Source organism: Boleophthalmus pectinirostris, unplaced genomic scaffold, assembly GCF_026225935.1.
Source record: "Boleophthalmus pectinirostris isolate CB_2022bp ecotype Guang Dong unplaced genomic scaffold, ASM2622593v1 HiC_scaffold_20, whole genome shotgun sequence".
Classification (NCBI taxonomy): domain Eukaryota; kingdom Metazoa; phylum Chordata; class Actinopteri; order Gobiiformes; family Gobiidae; genus Boleophthalmus; species Boleophthalmus pectinirostris.
Window position 1 is genome coordinate 1,822,801 of NW_026571153.1, and position 22,500 is coordinate 1,845,300.

The window sequence follows — 22,500 nt, forward strand, 5'->3', positions numbered from 1 at the left end:
AATGATCCTGTGAAAAAGTGAACATCAAACCTCCATGTTTGTTTTCCCAGTGGGATGTGTCTATTGTCAAAGTCGATCTTTTCAAGTCTTTTGAACCATATCACTTTTGTTTCTGGATTCTGATATTGTCATATTTAACTTCTGTCCCTTTGTTTAAAAATGCTCTGGTTCAATATTTACAGAATCCGTGTCATTGTTTTTGATCATTTTGTTGAATTTTGTTGTTCATCTTGTTGTATTCTGTGATTATCTTTGAACTCTGTTTTATTTTTATTATTTATTTATTTATTTCAAATTTATTATATGTCAAACAGTCAAGTGTGAGTGAGTGTGTGACTCTGTGTGTGTGTTTTTGTTGATTTTGTTGTTTTGATGCTTATTGAATGTATGTCTCCTTCCGTCTGCTCTACTGTATCTGTCTCTTGTCGTTGTATTTATGAGGACCCCCTCAAAAACGAGATGGCGAAACATCTCAAGGGGCTTATCCTCCAAACAAATAAATTCAAATTCAAATATTTTAGTTTTGGGATTCGGACATCGTTAATTGTGTGGTTGTTGGACGTCCTAATAGTGGAAAACGGGCTTCAGAAGTTTGCGAACTCCATAACTGCAAAAGTGAATCAGATGTGTGTGTCTGCAAACCTCCGTTTTTTTTTTTTTTTTTTTTAATGCTAAAACTACTACTGAAACTAGTAGTAGTAGTAGTTTATTTTCTTCGGTCAATTAACATAATCATGCATCATGTAACAATGATTTAACCCTCTCCAGGCAGACGTTGCAGATTTGCAACAGCTAAATTCCAAGTACCTACTTACTCCACATCCATAGTTTATGAGCTTTTTTTACTCAGGAGCCTTTTCTCCATCCATGCTGATAAACGTGGACGATGCAGACTGTGCAAGAATGACTCCACGCAAACGACCTGCCAGAAGTGCAAAATACTTTTTTTGTTTACAAAGGATAAAAAAGTCAGGATTGTATATTACTACCCCATATTATAATTTTCCCCAAATATCAGATTTTTCCTGATACTAAAAATTTATTTGAGCCTGAGAAGGTTAACGAAACAAAAGAAAACACAAAACAAAACAAATGATGCAGTTAGTGCATATAAATAAAGTTATTCTGTAGACTGAAGGGGTTTAGGCTGAAGTTTAACACTTGTTTTGCCAAAACCCTGTTAACATATTGAACAGGACAAGACGCAGAACAGCAAACAACAACAACAAAAAATCCTCTTTTATGAGAGCAGGAAAAAAAATGTCCTAAATGTTATAGTGTACAATTACACAATACAGAACACAATCCAAATATATGTTAATGTTCACACACACACACACACACACTGACCCTGTACATGTTAATTTTTATACCTATTGGTTTATATTATACTCTTAAATATATAAATAAACTAACTGAACTAACTAAATAAACTGTTTCTCTTCCCAACGGAATTGAAAAATAGTGAAAGGTGAAGGTGATGGGCAGGATTGATCCACAGGAAGAACCAAAAAGGAAACATTTGTCTGACTAAGAAATCACCCTGAGTTTACAGAGAACATTTTGTATGTGGAGCGACGACAAAACAAAATCCCGATCCTTCGTTCAGCCTCGGTTACGAATTTAAAAAGTCAACACCAAAGTGAAAGGCTCCAACTGTTCACCAAGAAACACCTTCCACTGCAAAGAGACCAAGACGTGATGTTTCTGTAAAACCACAAGAACAAGAAAGTGCAGCTCAGTCTGTTTGTCTTCTGCTCCTCTCACTTAACAAACGGGATTGGAGAGTCTCTGTCTCAAGTGGAGGAGTTCAAGTATGTCGGGGTCTTGTTCTGGAGTGAGGGGAGGACGGAGCGTGAGATTGACAGGTGGACAGGTGCAGTGATGCGGTCGCTGTATCGGACCGTTGTGGTGAAGAGGAGCTGAGTCTTTATTTACCGTCAGTCTCCGTTCCTCCCCTCACCTCTGCTCATGAGCTCTGAGTAACGACCGAAAGAACCAGATCATAGATGCCAGAGGTGGGACTTGCAATTCACGACTTGGACTCGAGTCAGACTTAGGACTTGAGACTTGACTTGATAAAATGGACTAAAACTTGAGACTCAATTTGGACTTGAGGCCTGTGAGTTGAGAAGCCTGATCCCGTCAGATCTCAGAGGCTCAGCAGGTCCGGGTCTGGTCTGGACTTGGATGGAGACCACAGGGAATTCCAGTGGCAAAAACTGTCGTTGTGTCCTTAGGCAAGACACTTCACCCACATTGCCTAGTATGAAAGTGGTGTGTGTGTGTGTGTGTGTGTGTGTGTGTGTGTGATGGTGGAGGTCAGAGGGTCCGATGGCGCTGATTGTCATGGCAGCCGCACTTCTGTCAGTCTGTCCCAGGGCAGCTGTGGCTACAACAGTATTTTACCATCACCAGGTCCAGAGTGAATGAATAATGATGAAGAATGTTCTGGAAAGTGTCTTTGTGACAAAAATGTCTGTGATAAATGCTACATAAATAAAGACTTACTTACTTGAGAAACACTTTTAAATCTGAATTCTTTCTATTCTGATCATAATGATTCACACTAAGATCTTGACATTTAAAAAGGAAAAATGAACTAAATTAATTTCTACAATTCTTATATACTTTATAAACACTCATATATAAATATACCATGACTTTGTAAGTACAATTTATATTAAAATTCATATAAACTGCAAAATGCTTTGGTTTAAAGCAGGCATGTCCAAACTATGGCCCGGGGGCCAAATGCGGCCCTCAGACAAATTTTTCCTGGCCCTCAGGCTTCCAGGTGAATTGGCCCAAATTGCCTCGCATCAATGAAAAATGAACTTTTTACTGCAAGTTTTTTGAAGATCTACATTGATAAAGCCAATCTTTAATATTTAGTGTGTAGTTTTAAGGATCTTAGCATGAATAAAGACTGATGGTTCATTCTAACGTGTTTAAACATGCACATATTACAGTTATTCTCTGTATTGATCATCAGTCTACAGCCTCGATCGTCCCTCTGCTTCATCTGTGTTTAGACATGTGGCCCTTGATGAAAAAAGTTTGGACACTCCTGGTTTAAAGACTTGAAATGACTTGAAGCTCAAAGCAGACGACTTGGACTTGACTTGCACTTCTGGGCCAGTGACTCGAGACTCGACTTGGACTTGCCTGTCTTTGACTTGGGACTTGACTCGGACTTGAGGTCAAAGACTTTAGATTTACTCGAGACTCACAAAACAACAACTCGGTCCCACCTCTCGCAGATACAGGCGACCGAAATGAGTTTCCTCCGCAGGGCGTCCGGGCGCTCCCTTTAGAAATCGGGTCACACGGGAGGAGCTCGGAGTAGAGCCGCTGCTCCTCCACGTCGAGAGGAGCGGCTGAAAATGTGCACTTTAAATCCATTTTGTTTGTTTTTTTCATGAGCTTTCAGACAATCTCAAGACGTTTTTTTGCTGCTCGTGTGTGCATTGTGTTTCCGCGGTAACTGCTGAACACCCCGCCACAGACGTACATGTAGAACTCCCCCCGGTACGAACACAGAAACACAGAAGCAGGAGTGTTTTTTGGTTTAAAGTGACGTTTATTGTTTTAGTGCGCGGTTACTGCGAGTGACAAAGCTTCAACTCTCGTCATTCAAACGGTTCTTTTCTACAAAAAATACCAATCTCCAGGTTCTGTTCCGAGATTCTCAGAGCCACATGCGAAACACGAGGCGCGACTTTGGATCACAGCGCTTCCCCCCGGCTCTTTGGTTAAAGCTTCACCGCGGAACATTTCCAGAGGAGGGTCCGGGTCTGTGGAGAGGCGCTTCTACTCGCAGAAGGAGTTATTGTATTTTTGAGCAACAGAAATCATGAGTAAATGTAAAATGTAAATGTTTAAAGTCGTATCACGGAACATTCCAGGCAAAGCTTTAAGTAGATCGCGAACCCTCCACCAGAAAAGTTACACAGTGCGTCTTTAAGAGCAGGTTTTAGCAGCCAGACGACAAACAAAACTTGAAAATGAGTAAAATTCACAATATTTAAAGCTTCTTTTGAGCGAAGTAAAACATATTGAGTTGAGTTGGATTCTTGAACTCAAACTCGTCTTTTAAAGCTTTCTTGTGGGGGTCTGGATGGACCCTCCACCTGAAAAGTTACACAATGCAGCTTTAACAAACAGATTTATAGATTTGCAGCGTTTTGAGCCGAGGCAGCGGGTTTCAAAGGCACGTTCACGAACACACTGATAAAGCTTTTATAACGGTTTTAAGGCCACGGAACTTTACCGAACTTTACCTAAGCGATTGCAGTCATAGAGCAAAAAACTAAACTAAAAAAAACAAACAAAAAAAACAAACATATTTACTAGTTTTACATTTGATTTCCCCGTTCGATTATGGGTCAGAATTCACGTCGATGTCTGAGGACGTGAGGCGTTTCAGATGAAAAATAAGGCGTCTCTTACAGCTTTGGCTTTTACAGAGCGAAGATGGAAGATCACGAAAGAGGACGAAAGATTTCAGAAAGATTCGTGTGCGTAAGATAGAAATCGGTGCATATTTGTCTGTAGCTGAACCTAAAATAAATATTCGTAAACTCTCAAATTAATCTAGTCGTACGTAAAATGTGTTGTGTGTGTTTTATCCGTCAGAAAACAAATTGAAAAGTTACGACGGCAAGAATTACAATTACAATGAAAATTTACGATTTCAGTTTCTCCACAGACGGGATTTTACTGTCAAAAATACGACATCACTTCAGAGGCAGAAGAAACATCGATCGAGATGCTGCACACGGACTGAATCAGGACTAAAATAGGACTAAAATAGGACTACAATAGGACTAAAACAGGGTTAAAACAGGACTAAACCGGAACTGAACTAGGACTGATCCCAGAACTGAACCAGGACTGAACCTGGACTGAACCAGGAGGACTAAACCAGGACTAAACTAGGACTAAAACTGGACTAAACCAGGACTGAAAACCAGGACTAAAAGGACTAGGACATAAACCAGGACTAAACCACTAGGACTAAACCAGGACTAAACCAGGCTCTAAAACCAGGACTAAAACCTAGGAAAAGGACTAAACCAGGACTAAAACAGGTCTAAAACAGGTCCTAAACCAGGACTAAACCAGGACTAAAACAGGTCTAAAACAGGGTCTAAACCAGGACTAAACCAGGACTAAAACAGGTCTAAACAGGAAACCAGGACTAAACCAGGACTAAACAGGATCTAAACAGGACTAAAACAGGACTAAACCAGGACTAAAACAGGTCTAAACAGGACTAAACAGGTCTAAACCAGGACTAAACCAGGACTAAACCAGGACTAAAACTAGGACTAAACCAGGACTAAACCAGGACTAAAACAGGTCTAAACTAACAGGACTAAACAGGACTAAACAGGTCTAAACCAGGACTAAACCAGGACTAAAACAGGTAAACCAGGACTAAAACAGGTCTAAACCAGGACTAAACCAGGACTAAAACAGGACTAAACCAGGACTAAAACTAGGACTAAAACAGGACTAAAACAGGACTAAACCAGGACTAAAACAGGTCTAAACTAGGACTAAAACAGGAAACTAGGACTAAAACAGGTCTAAACTAGGACTAAAACAGTCTAAACCAGGACTAAACCAGGACTAAAACAGGACTAAACCAGGACTAAAACAGGTCTAAACCAGGACTAAACCAGGACTAAAACAGGTCTAAACCAGGACTAAAACAGGTCTAAACCAGGACTAAACCAGGACTAAAACAGGTCTAAACCAGGACTAAACCAGGACTAAACAGGTCTAAACCAGGACTAAAACCTAACCAGGACTAAAACAGGTCTAAACCAGGACTAAAACAGGTCTAAACCAGGACTAAACAGGACTAAAACAGGTCTAAACTAGGACTAAACCAGGACTAAAACAGGTCTAAACCAGGACTAAACCAGGACTAAAACAGGTCTAAACCAGGACTAAACCAGGACTAAAACAGGTCTAAACCAGGACTAAACCAGGACTAAAACAGGTCTAAACCAGGACTAAAACAGGTCTAAAACTAGGACTAAACCAGGACTAAAACAGGTCTAAACCAGGACTAAACCAGGACTAAAACAGGTCTAAACCAGGACTAAACCAGGACTAAACAGGTCTAAACCAGGACTAAACAGGACTAAACCAGGACTAAAACAGGTCTAAAACTAGGACTAAACCAGGACTAAAAAAGGTCTAAAACAGGCCTAAACCAGGACTAAACAGGTCTAAACCAGGACTAAAACAGGTCTAAACCAGGACTAAAACAGGACTAAACCAGGTCTAAACCAGGACTAAACCAGGACTAAAACAGGTCTAAACCAGGACTAAAGTAAAAACAGGTCTAAACTAGGACTAATCCAGGACTAAAACAGGTCTAAACCAGGACTAAAACAGGTCTAAACTAGGACTAAACCAGGACTAAACTAGGACTAAAACAGGTCTAAACTAGGACTTAAACAGGACTAAAACCAGGTCTAAACCAGAACTAAAAACAGGTCTAAACAGAACTAAAACAGGTCTAAACTAGGGACTAAACCAGGACTAAACCAGGTCTAAACCAGGGACTAAAACAGGTCTAAACTAGGACTAAACCAGGACTAAAACAGGTCTAAACCAGGACTAAACCAGGACAGGTCTAAACCAGGACTAAAACCAGGACTAAACTAGGACTAAACCAGGACTAAAACAGGTCTAAACCAGACTAAAACAGGTCTAAACCAGGACTAAAACAGGTCTAACAACTAGGACTAAACCAGGACTAAAACAGGTCTAAACCAGGACTAAAACAGGTCTAAACCAGGACTAAACAGGTCTAAACCAGGACTAAACCAGGTCTAAACCAGGACTAAACCAGGTCTAAACCAGGACTAAACTGAGTCTAAACCAGGGCTAAACCAGAATAAAGGACTAATGCTAAACTAGGACTAAACCAGGACTAAACTACGACTAAAACAGGTCTAAACCAGGAGGTCTAAACCAGGTCTAAACCAGGACTAAACCAGGGCTAAACTAGGACTAAACCAGGACTAAACCAGAACTAAACCAGGACTAAACCAGGACTAAACCAGGGCTAAACTAGGACTAAACCAGGACTAAACCAGGACTAAACCAGGACTAAACCAGGACTAAACCAGGACTAAACCAGGAAACTAAACCAGTCTAAACCAGGACTAAAACAGGTCTAAACCAGGTCTAAACCAGGACTAAACAGCGCTAAACCAGGACTAAAACAGGTCTAAACCAGGACTAAAAAGGACTAAACAGGACTAAAACAGGTCTAAACTAGGGACTAAAACAGGAAAAAAAACAGGACTAAAAACAGGTCTAAACTAGACTAAAACAGGTCTAAACCAGGACTAAAACACTAAACCAGGACTAAACCACCAGGTAAAACAGGTCTAAACCAGGACTAAAACAGGTAAAACTAGGTAAACCAGGACTAAAACAGGACTAAACTAAACAGGTCTAAACCAGGACTAAAACAGGTCTAAACTAAAAACAGGACTAAACTAAACCAGGACTAAAACAGGTCTAAACCAGGACTAAACAGGTCTAAACTAGGACTAAACCAGGACTAAAACAGGTCTAAACCAGGACTAAAACAGGTCTAAACTAGGACTAAACCACGACTAAAACAGGTCTAAACCAGGACTAAAACAGGTCTAAACCAGGACTAAACCAGGTCTAAACCAGGACTAAACCAGGTCTAAACTAGGACTAAACCAGGTCTAAACCAGGACTAAACCGAGTCTAAACCAGGGCTAAACCAGAAGTAAACCAGGACTAAACCAGTGCTAAACTAGGACTAAACCAGGACTAAACTACGACTAAAACAGGTCTAAACCAGGACTAAACTAGGACTAAACCAGGACTAAACCAGAACTAAACCAGGACTAAACCAGGACTAAACCGGGTCTAAACCAGGACTAAACCAGGACTAAACCAGGACTAAACCAGGACTAAACCAGGTCTAAACCAGGACTAAACCAGGTCTAAACCAGGACTAAACCAGAGCTAAAGCAGAGCCAACTACTGCTTCATGACATTACAACAGAACAGAGAATTTGGAGTTTTGGAGAGTCACTTTTGCGCGGTATAAGACCATCAAACTGAAAATGCAACAGAGGTGAGACTTTCTTTACCCAAATAGTCGTCAAAGGAGAATTTGTCGTTGTCCCAGATCTGGATGGTGAGTTTTGGAGGAATTTTAGTCTCGGATTTGTCCAAACTCCAGAAATACTCCTGTAAAAAACACAAAGGAAGAAAAACACAAGGAAGAAGAGGAGTCAGTATGAAAACTAGGTCTGAACCAGGACTAAACCAGGACTAAACCAGGACTAAACCAGGACTAAACCAAAACTAAACCAGGACTAAACCAGAACTAAACCAGGACTAAACCAGGACTAAACCAAAACTAAACCAGGACTAAACCAAAACTAAACCAGGACTAAACCAAACTAAACCAGGACTAAACCAGGACTAAACCAAAACTAAACCAAAACTAAACCAGGACTAAACCAGGACTAAACCAGGACTAAACCAGGACTAAACCAGGACTAAACCAGGACTAAACCAGGAAACTAAACCAGGACTAAACCAAAACTAAACCAGGACTAAACCAAAACTAAACCAGGACTAAACCAGGACTAAACCAAAACTAAACCAGGACTAAACCAAAACTAAACCAGGATTAAGCCACGACTAGACCAGAACTAAACCAGAACAAAACCAGGGCTAAACCGGGACAAAGCCCGGACTGCTACTACTTTTATAACTACTACTACTACTACTACTACTACTACTATACTACTATTACTACTACTACTACTACTACTACTGTTTCTTTTATAACAACATTTGTAACTTCTACAACTTCTACTTCTTTTATTACCACTTTTATAACTAGTACTACTACTACTACTACTTCTTTGATAACTACTTTTAAAACTACTATTTCTTTTATAACTACATTTGTAACTACTACTACTACTTCTTTTATTACTACTTTTATAAATGCTACTACTACCACCTCTTTTATAACTACTACTACTACAGCTTCTTTTATACTTACTTTTAAAACTACTATTACTACTACTTTTTTATAACTATTACTACTGTTACTTCTTTTATAACAACAACAACAACTACTACTACTACTACTTTTAAAACTACTACTACTACTATTATTTCTTTTATAACTACTTTTATAACTACTACAACTTCTACTTCTTTTATTACTACTTTTATAACTACTACTACTTATTTTATGATAACTACTACTACTACCACTACCACTTTTATAACTACTTTAATATTTACTACAACTACTACTACTCCTTTTATAACTACTATGACTACTACTTATTTTATAACTACTTTTATAACTACTACTACTACTACTACTACTACTACTACTACTACTACTGTTTCTTTTATAACAACATTTGTAACTTCTACAACTTCTACTTCTTTTATTACCACTTTTATAACTAGTACTACTACTACTACTACTTCTTTGATAACTACCTTTTAAAACTACTATTTCTTTTATAGCTACATTTGTAACTACTACTACTACTTCTTTTATTACTACTTTTATAAATGCTACTACTACCACCTCTTTTATAACTACTACTACTACAGCTTCTTTTATACTTACTTTTAAAACTACTATTACTACTACTTTTTTATAACTATTACTACTGTTATTTCTTTTATAACAACAACAACTACTACTACCACTTTTATAACTACTTTAATATTTACTACAACTACTACTACTCCTTTTATAACTACTATGACTACTACTTATTTTATAACTACTTTTATAACTACTGCTGCTACTACTACTACTACTACTACTACTACTACTACTACTACTACTGCGACTGCTGAAACTCAACTTGCTCACAGTCCAGGACTCTTGCATTTTTTTTATTGTTGATTCTAAAAGTATTTATTTTAATATTTGAATCATATTTAATGATCATAAAGTCAGAATTTAAGAGCAGTAGTAGTTTTTATTGTATATTTTTTTAAATCGTGCGTCATGTCGTACCTTCCTGTCGACGACGCAGAGCTGCTCGGCCGGGAGGTAGTGAAACGGAAACACGAATCTGAAGTTGAAGTTTCCCTCCCCCCCGAGCGAGCGATAGTGCACGTCTGTCTTCTGCTTGTTCTGCTCGTGTCCGTCCAGCCACCTGCAGAACACAAACACACACAAAAAAAAAAAATAAATAAAATCCAAATAAACAGAGAGAGAAACACGAGTCAGTGTGAGCAGGACGTACGGCTCCAGTCAAATGAAGCTCATCGAGGACGGGAGTTAATCTGGAGCCCGTGTCCGTATTTGGAATTATCATATTATATCATAGCAACCAACGAGCCAATCAGGAGCAACTCAGCAACGCTGTCAATCAAACCTGTTGCTAACGTTAGTGGAAGTGACCTCGAAGAAAGACAACAACTACTACTATTACTACTACTATTACTACTACAACAACAACTACTACTATTACTACTACTACTACTACTACTACTACTACTATTACTACTACTATTACTACTACTACTACTACTATTACTACTACTATTACTACTACAACAACTACAACTACTACTATTACTACTACTACTACTAATACTACTACTACTACTACTACAACTACTACTAACTACTACTATTACTACTACTGCTACTACTACTACAACTAACTACTACTATTACTACTACTACTACTACTACTACTACAACAACTACAACAACTACTACTATTACTTACTACTGCTACTACTACTACAACAACTACAACAACTACTACTATTACTACTACTATTACTACTACTACTACTACTACTACAACAACTACAACAACTACTACTATTACTACTACTACTACTACTACTACAACAACTACAACAACTACTACTATTACTACTACTACTACTACTACTACTACTACTAACAACTACTACAACAACTACTACTATTACTACTACTACTACTACTACTACTACAACTAACTACAACAACTACTACTACTACTATTACTACTACTACTTACTACTACTACTATTACTACTACTACTACTACTACAACAACTACAACAACTACTACTACTACTACTATTACTACTACTACTACTTTACTACTACTACTACTTACTACTACTTACTATTACTACTACTACTACTACTACTACTACTACTACTACTACTACAACTACTACAACTACTACTACTACTATTACTATTACTACTTCTACTATTATTACTATTACTACTACTATTATTACTATTACTACTACTACTACTACTACTACTACTACAACTACTACAACTACTACTGCTATTACTACCATTACTACTACCACAACTACAACAACTACTTCTATTACTACTATTATTAATATTACTACTACTACTACTTACTTACTATTACTACTACTACTACTACAACTACTACTATTACTACTACTACTACTATATTACTAGTACTACTACTACTACTACTACTACTACAACAACTACTACTACTACTAACTATTACTACTACAACTACAACAACTACTACAACTTACTACTACTACTACTACAACAACTACAACAACTAACTACTACTACTACTACTACTGCTACTACAACTACTGCTAGAACTACAACAACTACTACTACTACAACTACTACACTACTACTACAACTACTACTACTAACTACAAACAACTACTACTACTAAACTACAATACTACTACTACTAACTAACTACTAACTGTGACAACTACTACTTACTACAACTACTACTACTACTACTACTACAACTACAACTACTACTACTACTACTACTAGCAACAACTACACCTACAACAACAACAACTACTAAAACTACTACAACTAAAACTACTACTACAACAACAGCTACTACAACTACTACTACTACTACAACACCTACAACTATAACTACAACTACAACAACAACTACTAATACTACTACTAAATTATTTATACATGGATTATTTATTTGATTTCAGTAAATGTTCTTAGTCCAGGAGTAAAAAACAACACAACCAACAAACCTCGTATGTCTAAACTTTCTTAAAAAAGGTGTCACCGTTCTGAGCTGAAGTCCCGTCTTCGTTCTGCAGTTTGGGCCTCACCCTTTCACGTAAATATCGCTCATCTTCTCTCCGGAGAGGCTGACGTCGTCTAAGATCACGTCCTGAGTGTTCCAGATGATACAACGAAGGAAAAACCTGGAAACGAACACCAAAAAAACCCACTTCAGTATTTAGAATCTGTGTGTCGTTCGTTCATTTGTTTTTCAAAATAAAACCAAAAATAAGAAAATGAAAAAACAACAATTTTCTTCATTATTTGTCTCCAAAAAAAAAAAGACGATGATTTATTTTTTCAGTTTTCGATTTTGTGTTTAAATGAAAAATGGAAAAAACATTTACGTGACTTGAGATGCCGGACTGAACCAGGACTGAACCAGGACTAAAACAGGACTAAACCATTTTCAGTCCTGGTCTGGTTCCAGTCTCAGTCCTGGTCTGGTCCCGGTTTCAATCACGGTCTGGTCCTGGTCTGGTCCCGGCCTCAGTCTTGGTCTTGTCCCGGCTTCAGTCCTGGTCTGGTCCTGGTCTGATCCCGGTCTCAGTCCTGGTCTGATCTTGGTCTCAGGATCCTGGTCTCAGTTCTGGTCTGGTCCCGGTCTTGTTCTTGTTTCAATCACAGTCTGATCCTGGTCTGGTCTCGGTCTGGTCCCGGTCTCAATCCTGGTCTCAGTCCTGGTCTCAATTCTGGTCTCAGTCCCGGTGCTGGTCCCGGTTTAAGTCTTGGTCTCAGTCCTGGTCTGGTCCCGGTCTTGTACCCGTTTCAATCACGGTCTGGTCCTGGTCTGGTCTCGATCTGGTTCCAGCCTCAATCCTGGTCTAAATCCTGGTCTCAGTCCTGGTCTGGGCCTGGTCTAAGTCCTGGTCTCAATCCTGGTCTTGTTCTGGTCTGGTCCCGGACCTGGTTTAGTCCTGGTTCAGTCTGTTATCTGTTTTTTCCATTTTTCATTTAAACACAAAATCAAAAACTGAAAAAATTCATCGTTATCTTTTTATTTTTTATTTTTTTTTTTCATTTTAGTTTTGGAGACAAATAATGAAGACATTTTTTTTTTTTTTTCTTATTTTTGGTTTTATTTTGAAAAACGAATGAACGAACGACACACGGATTATTTAGGCTGAGTTTGGAAAATACATAATGAAAAGTTTTTTTTTTTTTTTTTACTTTCTACATTTATATAAACAAAATAAAAATCTAAAGTAGAGCTGTTTAAAGTCACACTGTGGAACATTCCAGACAGAAAAGTTACACAATGCGCCTTTAAACACATGTGAATGAAACAAAACAACAACTCCAGGTCAACGCTCAACACCGTCTCCTTACTTCTTGGCTTTCCGCGGGGTGACGTTGAAAGGGGGTCCCGGGGGTCCCAGAGACTTCGGGAAAACATCCACCCACATCATCAGACGACCCTGACGGACAGCCACAACAGCCAATCAGCACGCGGGGACCTCTGATCACGGACCAATCAGAACACGGGGAGGGAGGCTGAAGCGCGTTACCTGCTCGATGTCCGGCTGCAGGGGGCTGTACAGCTTCCTGGTCTCCACGTGTTCGGGCACCAGTCCCAGGCGTCTGAGGCAGAGCAGGGCCAGTCTCTCCTCCACGGGGCCCAGGTGAGGGTTGGACTGTTTACTCTCCTCTTTTAAACACACAAAAAAGGAAAAAGAAAAAGAATTAGACACGTGATTCATTCTTCCCTGAATGTTTAAGCAATCGAACGTGGTATAAAGCTATTTTCTGATCTCTGTTCTAATGTCGTTTCCTCATCACAAACAGACCTGGAGTTGCGTTTTGTTTCATTCGCACATGTTTAACAAACCCTGGATATTTTTCTCTGTTCCAACTCCGTTCCACCTTGTGATGTCATCAAATGGTCATACGAGACGTGTTTTAAACCTCCATACACGTCCACTAGAATCATTTGGTCTTTGAGCTTTGGAGACGTACACGGACTCACGGTGCGTTCGATTATCCATCCGTCTCGGAGGTCAGAGGACGTTGCCTAGAGACAAGCACTGACACGCCCCTTTTCCCCTGACGGCGGAACTCGGAAGAACTCAGAGGAGGCCGAGCCAGGATTCCGAGATAGAATCGAGTGTCACTTTTAAGTATGAAATGTTTTCATTGTGTTTGGAGGCTTTGGTGGTCGGTGTTGGTGTTACGGTGGTCGGTGTTGTAGTTGATGTTGTGGTGCACGGTGTTGTGGTGGTCGGTGTTGCAATGGTTGGTGTTGCGGTAGTCAATGTTGCGGTGGACGGTGTTGCGGTGGACGGTGTTGCGGTGGATGGTGTTGCAATGGTTGGGTTTGCGGTGGACGGTGTTGTGTGGGTGGGTTGCGGTGGACGGTGTTGCAGTAGTCAATGTTGCGTGTGGACGTGTGGGTGGTGTTGCAATGGTTGGTGTTGCGGTAGTCAATGTTGCGGTGGACGGTGTTGCAATGGTTGGTGTTGCGGCAGTCGATGTTGCGGTGGACGGTGTTGTAGTCGGGGTTGCGGTAGTCGATGTTGCTGCGGCAGTAGGTGTTGTGGCAGTCGGTGTCGCGGCCGTCGGTGTCGCGGCCGTCGGTGTCGCAACAGTTGGGGTTGTGGTGGTCGGTGTTGTGGTGATCGTGTTGAAGGCAGTCAGTGTTGCGGCAGTCGGTGGTGGTGGTCAGTATTGCAGGGGTCAGTGTTGCGGCGGTCGGTGTTGTAGTCGGTGTTACGGTAATTGGTGTTGCAGTAGTCGATGTTGCTGCGGCAGTCGGTGTTGTGGCAGTCGGGGTTGCAGCTGTAGGTGTCGCCGTAGTTGTGTCGCTGTGGTCAGTGTTGCGGTGGTCGGTGTTATGGCTGTCGGTGTCGCGGCCGTTGGTGTCGCGACAGACGGGGTTGTGGTGGTCGATGTTATGGTGGTCAGTATTGCAGGGGTCGGTGTTGTAGTCGGTGTTGCGGTAGTTGGTGTTGCAGTAGTCGATGTTGCGGCTGTAGGTGTCGCTGTAGTTGTGTTGCGGCGGTCGGTGTTGCGGTGTGTTGCGCGGTGTTGGTGTTGCGGCAGTCGGTTGCAGCGGTCGGTGTTGCGGCGGTCGGTGTTGCGGCAGTCAGCGTTGCGGCGGTCGGTGTTGGCGTGTGCACGTTTTTCTCTAATTCGGACAAGCGAAACATAATAAAACGCTTGAAGTGCGAACATGACGTCACATCCGAAATCCGAGCGGGAGATGAACAGATAATCCCACACACCACCATAATAAAAAGTTACTCAAACAAACCTCCAGGTCTGTTTTTGACGAGGGAACGACATTAGAACACGACTTAAAGGTGCACCGTGTAACATCTAAGGAGGGTCCACTTTTGCCTGGAATGTTCCACAGTAGGGCATTAAACAAATCTCCCATGTACTGTGTGTTGTAGCTCAAAAATACCTTAAAAACACAAACTAGATCTGACCATTGTGACATAATCAAGACAAAACAGTAATAGACCGTCCACGAAAAGTTCCACAGTGCACCTTTAAAGCTCACAAGAGTGGATTTTGAATGTGTTTCCAGTTTTGTGTGACACGTTTGAGGCGTGGTGTGCGTTTGTTCGTACTCAGGTCGGCCGTGGTGAGATGTTCTCCTCTGAACTGGACCGTGTGTCCCTGGTACTGAGGCCTCCTGATGCTCCTCCGCTCACAGACTCTGTCCAGGATCTGACGAGGACTCAGCTGACCCCTCCACCGGTTCACCCCAGACCTGAGGACAACAAGGACCAGGAACCAGGACTGAACCAGGACTGAACCAGGACTGAACCAGGACTGAACCAGGACTAAACCAGGACTGAACAAGGACTAAACCAGGACTGAACCGGGACTAAACCGGGACTGAACAAGGACTAAAACCCAAGGACTGAACCAGGACTGAAACCAGGACTGAACCAGGACTGAACCAGGACTGAACCAGGACTGAAAACCAGGACTAAACCAGGACTGGAACCAGGACTGAACCAGGACTGAAACCAGGACTAAACCAGGACTGAAACCAGGACTGAACAGGACTGAACCAGGACTGAACCAGACTAAACTAAACCAGGACTAACCAGGACTAAACCAGGACTGAACCAAGACTGAACCAGGACTGAACCAGGACTAAACCAGGACTGAACCGGGACTGAAACCAGGACTGAAACCAGGACTGAACCAGGACTAAACCAGGACTGAACCAGGACTAAACCAGGACTGGACTAACCAGGACTGAACCAGGACTAAACCAAGACTAAACCAGGACTAAACCAGGACTTAAACCAGGACTGAACAAGGACTAAACCAGGACTGAACCAGGACTGAACCAGGACTGAAACCAAGACTAAGCCAGGACTGAACCAGGACTTAAACCAGGACTAAAACCAGGACTAAACCAGGACTGAACCAGGACTAAACCAGGACTGAACCAGGACTAAACCAGGACTAAACCAGGACTGAACCAAGACTGAACCAGGACTAAACCAGGACTAAACTGGAACTCAACCAGGACTAATCCAGAACAAAATCACGACTAAACTGGAACTAAACCAAGACCTAAACCAGGACTAAACCAGGCCTGAACCAGGACTTGAACCAAGACTGAAACAGGACTGAACCAGGACTGAACCAGGACTATTTCATTACTAAACCAGGACTAAACCAGGACTAAACTGGAACTCAGCCAGAACAAAATCAGGATTAAAATGGAGCTCAGCCTGGTCTAAACCAAGACTAAACCAGAGTTTACCTGGATTAAAACCAGAACTCAACCACCAGGACTAAACTGGAACTCAACCAGGACTAATCCAGAACAAAATCACGACTAAACTGGAACTAAACCTGGACTAAACCTGGACTAAATCAGAAATCAAGCAGGTCTAAATAAAAAAACATATTAAGGTGCTTATTTCTTGTATTGGAATTCAAGCATTAACAAACCAGGACTAAACTGGAACTAAACTAAGACTAAACCAAACCTCGACCAGGACTAAACCGGAACTCAACCAGGACTAAATCAAACATAAAAAGGTGCTAAGAGTGACTCCCCGTGGCCTCACACCTCCATCTTTGACCTGTTTTGTTGTGCGTCAGGTCTAAACCCAGTCCGGACTCACGTGCAGTAGGTCTGGGGCAGTCCGCACGTGGCGCCGTGTTTGGACAGGAAGCGGTTCTCCAGGTCGATGACGGTTTCTCCGATCTTCTCGTCCTTGGTGAGGAGGTCGTGGTCGTACAGAGCCACGCGCAGGTCCTTCTCCAGAGGCAGAGAGCAGCTCAGCTCAAACATCCTGCACGGACAAAACGGGACATCGGGAAAAGGTCTGGAACGTGCGCGATGGAACTTTTTCGATGGAAGGTCTCATCTCCAAGAAGATGTTTGCATTATACTATACACAATACAAAACCAGGACTAAACTGGGACTGTACCTGCGAGGAAACCAGGACTAGAGCAGGACTAAAAGAAGACTAAACCAAGACTAAACCAGGACTAAAAGAAGACTAAACCAAACTAAACAAGGATTAAAAGAAGACTAAACCAGGACTAAACAAGGACTAAAAGACTAAACCAAGACTAAACAAGGACTAAAAGAAGACTAAACCAGGACTAAACCAGGACTAAAAGAAGACTAAACCAGACTAAACCAGGACTAAAGAAGACTAAACAAGACTAAACAAGGACTAAAAGAAGACTAAACCAGACTAAACAAGGACTAAAAGAAGACTAAACCAGAACTAAACCAGGACTAAAAGAAGACTAAACCAGAACTAAACCAGGATTAAAAGAAAGACTAAACCAGGACTAAACAAGGACTAAAAGAAACTAAACCAAGACTAAACCAGGACTAAACCAGGACTAAAAGAGACTAAACAGGACTAAAAACTAAACAAAGGACTAAACAGGACTAAAACCAGGACTAAACAAGACTAAACCAGAACTAAACCAGGATTAAAAGAAAACTAAACCAAGACTAAACAAGGACTAAAAGAAGACTAAACCAGGACTAAACCAGGACTAAACAAGGACTAAAAGAAGACTAAACCAGACTAAACCAGGACTAAACCAGGACTAAAACTAAACTAAAACAGAACTAAACCAGGATTAAAAGAAGAAAAAACCAAGACTAAACAAGGACTAAAAGAAGACTAAACCAGGACTAAACCAGAACTAAACCAGGACTAAAACAAGACTAAACCAGGACTAAACAAGGACTAAAATAAGACTAAACCAGGACTAAAATAAGACTAAACCAGAACTAAACCAGGACTAAACCAGGACTAAAACAAGACTAAACCAGGACTAAACAAGGACTAAAAGAAGACTAAACCAGGACTAAAATAAGACTAAACCAGGACTAAACCAGAACTAAACCAGGACTAAAACAAGACTAAACCAGGACTAAAAGAAGACTAAACCAGAACTAAACCAGGATTAAAAGAAGACTAAACCAGAACTAAACCAGGATTAAAAGAAGACTAAACCAGAACTAAACCAGGATTAAAAGAAGACTAAACCAAGACTAAACAAGGACTAAAAGAAGACTAAACCAGGATTAAAAGAAGATTAAACCAGGACTAAACCAGAACTAAACCAGGACTAAAAACTAAGACTAAACAGACTAAACAGACTAAACAGGACTAAAAGAAGACTAAACCAGGACTAAACCAGACTAAACCAGGACTAAACCAGGACTAAAACAAGACTAAACCAGGACTAAACAAGGACTAAAAGAAGACTAAACCAGAACTAAACCAGGACTAAAAGAAGACTAAACCAGGACTAAAATAAGACTAAACCAGAACTAAACCAGGACTAAACCAGGACTAAAACAAGACTAAACCAGGACTAAACAAGGACTAAAATAAGACTAAACCAGACTAAACCAGACTAAACCATAAACCAGGACTAAAACCAGACTAAAAAGAAGACTAAACCAGGACTAAACAAGGACTAAAAGAAGACTAAACCAGGACTAAACTAGGACTAAAAGAAGACTAAACCAGGACTAAAATAGGACTAAACCAGAACTAAACCAGGACTAAACCAGGATTAAAAGAAGAATAAACCAGGACTAAACTAGGACTAAAAGAAGAATAAACCAGGACTAAACCAGGACTAAAAGAAGACTAAACCAGGACTAAAAGAAGAATAAACCAGGACAAAACCAGGACTAAAAGAAGAATAAACCAGGACTAAACAAGGACTAAAAGAAGACTAAACCAGGACTAAACCAGGACTAAAACAAGACTAAACCAGGACTAAACAAGGACTAAACGAAGACTAAACCAGGACTAAACCAGGACTAAAACAAGACTAAACCAGGACTAAACCAGGACTAAACAAGGATTAAAATGAAGAATAAACCAGGACTAAACAGAAGTGGGAGCGACATGTTCCAGTTTGTTCCTGTAAAATTCAGCATCGCATTTATCAACTGTAAAGAAAAATGTATTTTATAAAAACAGATTTTTTTTTTTTTTTTTTTAGAAAAAGCATCAAGTCTTCTCAAATCACAGGCCTCATGTCCGGAGTCGAGTCCCAAGTCTCTGTCTATTTGATCAAGTCTCAAATTGTAAAAATAGTGACGCAAGTCTGACTCAGGTGCTGGGTGAGTGAACAGTGACCTCTAGTGGCCACACAGAGCAACAGGATTTCACTATTATTACAGTGAGTGGAGTTCTGATTTTATTACATAATTTGAAGGTCTGTCTGTAAAATTTAAAAAACCTTTTGCTTTTTATGACAAACTCACAAACTATATAAATATGAAGGTATATTAGGACAAGATTAGCAGATAATGAAGCAGACAAATACAGTTTTTAATAAGAACGTTGGGTTCTTAAAGGGCCGGTACGTACTTTCCGAACACGGGCTCCAGGGTGCAGGGGATGTAGTTGTCGTGGTCGTTTATGATTTTCTTCCCCAAACTGATCTTCACGTACGGGTCACACTGAGCTCACACAAACACAAACATATACATGAATATCTGAGTATATATTATATTTATTTATACTGAGAATATAGAATATGTTTAAGGGTTGAAATGGGCATTTCAACAGAAAAAAACATTTATCAATGAACTGAACCAGAATTAAATAACAAATAAACCAGGATTTAACCAGGTCTAAACCAGGACTAAACCAGGACATAACCAAGACTAAAATAAGACTAAACCAGGACTACAAGTTAATACACTTGGACTAAACCACTACTAAACCAGGACTAAACCAGGACTAAACTAAACCAGGACTAAAACAGGACTAGACAAGGAATAAACAAGGTCTAAACCAGGTCTAAACTAGGACTAAACCAGGACTAAGACAGGACTAGACCGGGACTAAACAGGACTAAACAAGGTCTAAACCAGGACTAAGTCAGTCTTAAATAAGACAAAACCAGGACTAAACGGGTCTTGTTGCGTGTTTCCGTACCTTCCCGTTGGGGTCTTTGGGCTGCAGTCCGTGGGCCTGGATGACGTAGACTCGGACCACACAGTCCTCGATGCCGTTCGGGGGCAGTTTGGAGAAGAGTCTGGGGGGCAGAGGGGCAGAAGGGTCGTCGGGCAGAGGGTAGATCCTGAACATGCCCTGGAGGAAAAAACAAAACAAAAGAAAAATATGTTTAATATCACATCAAAATCTAAACTAAACTGAGGCTGAACCCGCAAGGAAACCAGGACTAGAGCAGGACTAAAAGAAGACTAAACCAAGACTAAAGCAGGACTAAAAGAAGAATAAACCAAGACTAAAGCAGGACTAAAAGAAGAATAAACCAAGACTAAAGCAGGACTAAAAGAAGAATAAACCAAGACTAAAGCAGGACTAAAAGAAGACTAAACCAAGACTAAAGCAGGACTAAAAGAAGAATAAACCAAGACTAAAGCAGGACTAAAAGAAGAATAAACCAAGACTAAAGCAGGACTAAAAGAAGAATAAACCAAGACTAAAGCAGGACTAAAAGAAGAATAAACCAGGACTAAAGCAGGACTAAAAGAAGAATAAACCAAGACTAAAGCAGGACTAAAAGAAGAATAAACCAAGACTAAAGCAGGACTAAAAGAAGAATAAACCAGACTAAAGCAGGACTAAAAGAAGAATAAACCAGGACTAAAGCAGGACTAAAAGAAGAATAAACCAAGACTAAAGCAGGACTAAAAGAAGAATAAACCAAGACTAAAGCAGGACTAAAAGAAGAATAAACCAAGACTAAAGCAGGACTAAAAGAAGACTAAACCAGGACTAAAACCAGGCCTAAAATAAGACTAAACCAGGACTAAAAAAGCGATTAAACCAGGACTAACAGAAGACTAAACCAGGTCTAAACCAGGACTAGAGCAGGACTAAACCAGGACTAAACCAGGTCTAAAATAAGACTAAACCAGGACTAAAAAAACAATTAAACCAGGACTAACAGAAGACTAAACCAGGACAAAACCAGGACTAAAAGAAGACTAAACCAAGACTAAAAGAAGACTAAACCAGGATTTAAAAAAAAGACTAAACCTGGACAAAACCAGGACTAAAAGAAGACTAAACTAGGACTAAAAGAAGACAAAACCAGGACTCAAAGAAGACTAAACTAGGACTAAAAGAAGACTAAACCAAGACTAAAAGAAGACTAAACCAGGATTTAAAAAAAACTAAACCTGGACAAAACCAGGACTAAAAGAAGACTAAACCGGGATTAAAAGAAGACTAAACCAGCACTGGTGACATGACGCAGTTGTGGAAGACACTCTGCCTCAGTTGACAGTCGTGCTGGGAGCAGGGGGCCCGTCCCTCCTGGGTGGAGAGAGCAGCACATCGGGCACCCACAGCCCCAAGAAGAAGCACACCTCCTGGCCGCCCCAGAGCCAGTCGCGGCGCACTGGAGGAATCGGGGGCCGGGGACACTGTCAGAATAATTTTATTATCCCATATTTGCTAAATACTTGTGTGATATTCTAGGCCTATGAGTTAACCATTTATGTACTACAATTCTTTGATTTATAATGTACCAATCACTTGTCACTTGTTGAATAACCTCTGTGTGTTTGACAACTGTGTGCAGTGTCCTATCGCTCTAGTGAACCTCGAGATGATTCCTCACATGAAGCCAACTCCCACTGTCACACATGCAAGAGTTATGATGGTGTCTGACCTAAGGCACCTCCTGATTGTTAATCATGTTTTATGTGTTTGTACTATGCATAGCTTCATCAGTTTCTTATTATGTCTTTGCTGGTTTCCCCTTCCCCTTGAGAATTATCATTCTGTAACTAGGGCCTCCTAATGAAATAAAAGGAGGAGAGCGGCCTTGAGTCATCAGAACGTGTGGAGACTGTTGGTTTTGATGCCCACTCTCTGCCCGTTCTCCTCGCGAGTAAAACTGAATTAATCTCTTGTCTTTCTTCTTG

At 40.5% G+C, this 22,500-nt stretch overlaps 1 protein-coding gene across 1 annotated transcript in view; it reads right to left on the minus strand.

Annotated features, from left to right (window-relative positions):
- Window positions 1–8,124: 8,124 nt before the first annotated feature.
- Window positions 8,125–22,500, minus strand: part of dysf (dysferlin, limb girdle muscular dystrophy 2B (autosomal recessive)) — a 103,039-nt gene continuing 88,663 nt past the window's right edge. Inside the window, 9 exon segments of the mRNA XM_055156793.1 lie at window positions 8,125–8,262; window positions 10,079–10,220; window positions 12,175–12,270; window positions 13,457–13,545; window positions 13,636–13,775; window positions 15,700–15,842; window positions 17,224–17,394; window positions 19,964–20,055; window positions 20,537–20,692. Coding sequence (XP_055012768.1) covers window positions 8,125–8,262; window positions 10,079–10,220; window positions 12,175–12,270; window positions 13,457–13,545; window positions 13,636–13,775; window positions 15,700–15,842; window positions 17,224–17,394; window positions 19,964–20,055; window positions 20,537–20,692 — 1,167 coding nt within the window.